At 40.8% G+C, this 7,253-nt stretch overlaps 1 protein-coding gene across 4 annotated transcripts in view; it reads right to left on the reverse strand.

The window, feature by feature from the left end:
• The window catches only part of LOC126406091 (cytosolic phospholipase A2 gamma-like), a 60,857-nt gene extending 58,730 nt beyond the window's left edge, over nucleotides 1–2,127 (reverse strand). For all 4 annotated transcript variants that reach the window (XM_050070252.1, XM_050070255.1, XM_050070253.1 and 1 more), the window contains exon 1: nucleotides 1,920–2,127. In XM_050070252.1, the coding sequence (XP_049926209.1) occupies nucleotides 1,920–2,027 (108 nt within the window). In that variant the 5' untranslated portion in view covers nucleotides 2,028–2,127. The remainder of the gene's footprint in view (nucleotides 1–1,919) is intronic.
• Between the last annotated feature and the right edge of the window lie 5,126 nt (nucleotides 2,128–7,253).

The following is a 7,253-nucleotide window of genomic DNA, read 5'->3' on the forward strand; positions in this document are numbered from 1 at the left end:
AAGGTAAAGGAGGTTATTGGGTTGGTGCAGGGAGGGGAGCAGTGAGACCTGGCATTAGGGGAGTGTCTCTGGGACGCTAGAGATCACTGTCTAGCCTCCTGGAGGTGTCGTGGGACCAACTAGACGAAACACTGGTGAAAGGAGGTTACCACCCGATGACCCCAAAGACATGCTAGTTATCACTGCTCATTGGTTTGTATAGTTAAGCCTTGCCATATTAGCTTATCATAGGGCTTAGGTTTTTCACTGAGTGTTGATCCTTTCTCTAGAGCACAAACTTCTTGTGTTTATTTGAACTATATAGCCACTATAGTCTGTTACCCAGGAAGGACATTATGGAAATCCAAATATGGAGACAAAAGTATTTCTTGCGTTAAAATGTAAATAAGCTTAGCATTGTTACTATATTTGCAGATGTCATTGCAAACATTAACACAATTATGCCCCAGTAGATAATTAATGCTTTTATTAAGATTTCTGACATTTTTGGCATATTTTTGTACTTCGATTTAAGCGGGGACGTTACCCAGGAAGGACAGTTTGGTACTTTTGAGCTCAATAGCTCCTTAAATTTTCATTTCTTATAGTGAATACTCATATGAGTAAGTAAATAAGGGAGAGTTGAGTAACGTAATGTAGTGTTTTGAAATATTTATATATTTTTAACATTATAAATATGCTTTGGACACCAGAATTGACATGCCACGTCTTTGACCCACATACAGATAATATATTGCTTCCTGCAGATCCACTAAACCAAGGGTGTCCAAACTTTTTTGAATGGGGGCCAGATAAAACAATGTGAAAACACCCGGGGGCCAACTGATCCTCGCATCAAATGGGTTTAAAAAAAAAAGTGAGACATATGCAACCATTTTTTTACCTTTTAATGAACTATTACTTCGTGATGCCTGTCTATAAACTGTATGATAGTCCTATCATTGTGAGGTGAAGGGTAAAAATGTGAAGTGATCTTTCTCGATTAACCACTGTTATGTAAAGGGCCACATATGGTATATTTTGAAAGTCAAGCCGAGGGCCAATTAAAATTGGTCTGCGGGCCACAATTGGCCCCTGGGCCAGATTTTGGACATGCCTGCACTAAACTATCACTTGCGGCCCAACTGCTCTGAGTGAGTGTTGCACCCATACTTGGGCAGTAAAATGACATGAAGGCCTCGTAATCTGAACTAAGACAGCAAACTCCTAACTGCCTCCCTCATTGTCAGCTGCAGAGCATTAGCTTTGCTTCTTTCTTCCCTTGCACAATAAAAGCCTTAGACATATGCACTTCATCACTGCTTACCAGAGGTGAATTACTTACATGTTGAAACTGTGGTGATGAGTTGCTTGATGTATTATAATTCTTTTGCTTCAGATTTTGCTCTGGCCTCTTCTTAAGTTTATAATCAACATAATACATTACTATCTCATCTCTCCTTTTTTCATCTACCAGTCCACTTGGCCAGTGAGTCCAAAAGTTCATTTTGGACACTGCATGTGTACAATACAATAATATCCACATCCTGTCTTTCTATCCATTTCTATCCATCTATGTGTATTGCTCTTTTTTCTTAATTACATACCAACAGACTTTTCTAGTTAACCCTCTGTCTGTTACATTTAACCCTGCCCATGAGGTAAGTTGTAACATTTTACTTCTGCCAATTGTACAAGAACAGTCGATCCTACAAACAAACTTCAAGTGTTCATTTGTAGCAGAGATGTGTATGTTACTGGTATAAAAACATGACATAACAAAACCAAAGGTTGTGCCTCATTTTCCCCTTTAGACACAGATGGTATCAGGGCAGGGGTGCCTGATAGATGGTGCCATTTCCTGGACATTAGATAGACTGTTGATTATACACATCATGCTATTAGTATACAGCCTAAATCCTTTGCCATGCATCTCTCACCTTAGAGGCAGCTGTATTTCCCTCCATGTTGTCCACTGCTTTTGCTAGCACTGCTGAAGTCACAAGCCAGAGGAAAATCACTGAGATGGAACAACTTCTACTCTGCATGTTTGGGCATGTATAAACAATGCTCACTGTTAAATAAAAATTACATAGGTAGATCCTGCTTCCTCCTGACTTCTCTGCAGTTACAGTTCACTGATCAGGTGTTGCTGGTTTTTCAGTGGCTTCTCCTTTTATGGAGCTGCTCCGGCTTTCATCACATGTGGGCAGACACAGGCATGCATGTACATGATTGGGCAACAGTAAATCCAGAAATAATTCACACAAGCAGTCAGTTTTTCCCACATACACAAATTCAAACACAAGCTTGTTGATTTCTTCCATGTGTTGGCTTCTGAGGGAGGTATTTCTCATTACCAGATGTTAAATTCAAAGCTGTCTGAAAAACAACATATTTTATTTTCTTCTCACAGTGCTGTTATCACTACAGAATGTTGGAGGGCTCTGAGAGCCTCACTCTGGGTTTTGTGGCTCTGTAGTCTCGCATAATCATCATCGCATAATCATTTGAAGAGTCTATGGAATCATCAGTCAATTAATCAATAAAGATTCTCTAAGCAGATTTGAATCCTGCCCAGAGAACTGTCTAGCTTTGTTTGACAGACTGAGAAACTAATTAAAGGCTCAGTTATGCTCAATGTTAGATACATATACGGACACGGACAGCGATTTCTGTCCATACTCTGTGTTCATGTTGTCCATATTTCTGAAAGCTTATGGATACAGACAAAACCAAGCAGTACACCACTGAAAATTGTGCGGGCAGTGTAGCAAAGTTGAAGCAAGACAAGACCATAGCAAACAATGAAAAAAATTTAAACGGGGTTATGTGAGTTGGTCAGAAGTTATACACATCTGTATGATGTTACTTTGCCCAGGCACAGGGACAGACAGTTACTACTGTTTGTCCTTGCTTACTCTGCACTGTTGTTTTTAAATAAGAATCAGAATCAGAAATACTTTATCGATCCCCAAGGGGAAATTGTGAATCATTACAGCCGCTACGATGTAAAGAGTAGGGAATTATAGGAAGTAAGAAAAGAAAATGAAATAGAAGTATGTACATATTATGGCATAAAATAAAATAGAATAGAATTTGGAATAAAAATGTGCATTAAGCTACAATGTATAACAGTAGTACTGAAGATATCATGGATAAAAATATCTTCACTGTGCTGACTGTAAGTGTGTAAAAATATACAGATATGTGCTTTGTGCTGCATTACACTGTATAAACTGGTGTTGCATTCAGAAATATAAAATGTATGATGCTATAATGTCCATTCCAATATACATCAATAGAATAAAAACAATAACGAAATATGTACAGTTATGTGCATTATATGTTGAATAAATATAAACATTCCAGAGGTGATGGTGAGTTTGTTAAACCCTCTAATGGTCTTATTTCTGACATTTTATTTATCTTGCGTGGATTGCACTTGAACCTGTTATATTTTGGACAAATGTACATTGTGGCTTTGTGTCCATGTTTTACTGCTCTTTGTGTTCCAAAAGTTGCACATTAACGCATCGCAAAGACCACAGCCAACAGCCAACTAGCACGTCTGCATGAGAGGAAATGACTCTGTTCCAGCAGGCAGAGGTAGGCTTGCATTTGTATAGGTAGCAAGTTTGCCTGTGGTTCACAAAAACCTCCTGTCACATTGTTCTTCGTCTGTCCTTTTTAATGTTCCTCGTTCAAAATTCTGGCTGATGAGTCAAATAAGAAGCAGTGCAGTGTATTTGATACTATTGCTCTCATCCACTGCTAGACAGTCAAATCTGATGAATCAACTTGTATTTTCAGGTCAGAATGAATAAAGTAACCCTCTGGTTAGCCTCCATTGTCCCAATGAATGTATTTTCTAATGTATTGTGCAGAAGCAAATTCTGCACAAGAGTGGCTGCACAGGTTTTGCTTGATCAAAAACTTCTCTGATAGGCTGGATAAAACTCAAGAAAACAAAATCTCAAAGAGTGTGTATAACTCTTTTTAAAGACCTGGTCTAGAGAACAGAGTCAGGTCTCCATCCAGCAGATCTCAAGACACTGAGACTTACCACAGTCTTCTAATCTTCACAACTCATCAGTCTGAACCTCTTCATGTGTCAAAGGGTATGGGGGTTGCAGTGACCCCTTTGAGTTGTACAGGAGAGGCCCTCTTACCATGATTCAGCAATTTTATGCTGTAACATGACACAAGTTAGCTCTATGGCAATAACTACCTCTCACAAACAACGAGGCTACATCATCAGCTGGCCTGGGCTCCAGTGTGGCAACTAGTTGAGGTAATGGAATAAAAAGCAAATCTGTAAAACATCATTTCCAGTTATGGTGCTAATTTTCACATGTCGAGCAAAGGCATTATATGACATATAATGCCAACTAGGCTACGACCACATGCACCAATTATAAGAACACATCGGATCTTGGTTAATACTTGCACTTACATTCTGAATGGACTGCGAGTAACTCGCAAACATGTCAAGTTTGTAGAGAAAAAAAACAAAACAGTTTTGTTTAAGTACAGTGAATTTCCAGGAAAGAGTTTTTATTCTGAAATGCTGTTTCCTGCTGTTGAGTGAGTGACTAACAGATGGCTACTTGCTGTCCGTAGAGTGAGTGACTAACAGACAGCTACTTGACAGAGACAGCAAAATAGCTTGACATGGTTATGGCCAATTTACTCCTGCCCTTGCAAAGTTTTTTGACTGATGGAAGCCATGAATTTTAACCAATCTTGCTCATTTATGATAGAAATGTATCTTTCAGTCCAATAAGGCTTTGTAGCAAAGTTGGTGTTGTTAGAGTCAAAATTAAGAAAAGTCTATTGATTTTACTGTTTTTCACATTATGCAAATTAGCAAAAAAATCCATTATGGCGGCACCATAAGGTCACTTTGAGTCACATTTCTTCCACATCATTTTCAGTTACTGGGGCCAAGTTTCATGCTCGTAGCTCATTCCAATTTGAGCTGCTGTCATGATCCTGGGTTTGTTTATATTCTATTATCCTATAGACTTTGTTTTGTCTTCTTCATGCATATGCTTATATTGGTTCATTCTTCCCATGTGTTTGTAAGTGTGTGACCTTTGCATTCCCCTCTTGTAAACATCTAGCGTTACTTGACATCATCAAGAAATTAACATTCACTATAATCTCGCTTTCAAAGACAGTCCATTGACTGTCTGACAGATACAGCCAATCTATGCTAGATTGCAACAGGTATGTTCCTCTGATATAATCAAGAGAACATAATTAAATCAGGAAAGCCTAAGAAAGCTATGATTGATTTCTCATCATCTTGTCATCTGAGTGTAGGTATAATGATGCCCTGTATTCACTGTTCTTAGCACAACCTCTGAGCTCTGAGCCTGAGGTTGCGCCTTCTCTATAGAGAATAAACTCTCGTGCACGAAGCTATTCAGTCTTGCTTGCTGACTCCCAAGCAGATCGGCTAAAAATTGCCACAACAATGTTTTATCTGCTTCCTGTTCTATTTTGTAGATTCTCTCCTCCTGTGTCGTGTCTGGTTTTACTTCCTGTCTTTGAGTGTTTTCTCGCCTGTTTTCTGTCACACCTGTCTCGTTAGTCCTTTCCTGTTCCTAGAGTCTTCCCCTCACACCTGTTCTGTATTAGTCTTTTTTGCTCCCCCCTAGTGTTCACCTCCACACCCTTGTTGTTAGCCAATCTCCATTTTCTTCCTTTTGCCCATGTCTTCCTAATCCAGCTGTGTCTCGTTCTTGTGATTCGTTTTCTGTGTATATATACCTGTGTGTTTCCCTTTGTTTTTTGTCAGTTGGCCAGTGTTTTTCCTGGGTTCATTCCTGCATTAATTCCAGCATTGATTCCTGTGCTCACCCCTGTGTTTCCTGCCTGGTGTTCTGTTTGGATTTTGGGTTTGAGTTCATCATATTGTCCAGGTTGGTATCAAGATTTCAATTACCTGCTGTATCTAGATGTTTTTTATTGGGTGTATTAAAGCTCACCTTATGTTTAAACCTCGACCGGCCTGTTAATCTGCATTTGGGTCCTCCTTGAACTGCTACATGACAGAACAAACTAACCAAAACATGCAGTATGTTTACATGCAGTTTGAGAAAAACAAATGATTGGCTTAGTTTGACTGAAACCAGACTTTTAAATGCATGTAAACAGCTTAGTCCGACTGAAATTGGACTATCCATAGCTCGACTAACACACCTAGATAATTCGATTGAAAATCAAACTATTGTTGCGTGTATCCTCCTGGTCCGACTGGAGTCGGACTCTGCGTTCTGCGCATGCACCACTTTTTCTTTCGCGGGCTTTCACCCTGAAGAAGACGAGATGATGTTGCAGCAGTGTAGTAACTCTCGGAAAAGCAAACAAACAAACACCATGGAGCCCGAGAAGCAGAAGACGCACTTCTGGATGGATGAGGAAACTACATTTCTGCTCCAACAGCTAAAGGAGCTAAACATCTTCATTCGTTCTTAGCTTCCTTTAATTACTAGTTCAATACGCACTATATTAAAAAGGACACAGCACCGCCTATCAGGGCGGAGTCAGATGTACTTGGTCAGAAATGTCATTTTCCTTTCTGCATCTATACTCAGACAAGACGAGAAGTCTGACTTGACTGATTAGCCGAGCTATGAGCTTAGCTCGACTACTGCCTGCATGTAAACGTACTGATGGACCCAGCAGAGCAGAGCTAACTCCAGTTGTAAACCCATTCTTTAGAACCTCGGAGCCTCTGCCAGACTCCCAGGTCACGCATAAAGAAGTCTCGGTTCTGTCCTCCCAGTTCCCACAAGCTACAGTACCAGGTCACCGGCAACCAGCTCAAGTCCAAAGTCACCATAAATCAGCCCAATTTCCAGTCCCAGGTCATCAGCAATCCACAGTCTCCGGCATCGGGGATCCTGGAAGGCACCACTCTTGTTACAGCATAGGGGGTCCTGGTGTCAGCCCGGTCCGGCTGACACCTGCTTCCTGAGTCCATTTGGTGGTCAGGCCAACTCCTGCTCCTCGAGCCCAGTCGGCAGTCCTGCTGAGCTGCAGCACGATCCAGTTCCTGTTCCCGCTGGGCCGCAGCAGTCGCAAGTCCTGACCAGCCACCAGATCTGCTCCGCCTGTCATGTCGGCCTCCCTGCTGCCCCCCAGATCTGCTGGTCTTTAGGCTTTTATTGTCTTCTTCATATAATCAAAAATGCTACACCAAAATTTCTGAGCAGCTTCAGCTGGAGGAGGATTTTGGAACATCAGCAGGAAAGATGAGAGCA

This window comes from Epinephelus moara, chromosome 18 (assembly GCF_006386435.1).
Source record: "Epinephelus moara isolate mb chromosome 18, YSFRI_EMoa_1.0, whole genome shotgun sequence".
In the NCBI taxonomy this organism is placed as follows: domain Eukaryota; kingdom Metazoa; phylum Chordata; class Actinopteri; order Perciformes; family Serranidae; genus Epinephelus; species Epinephelus moara.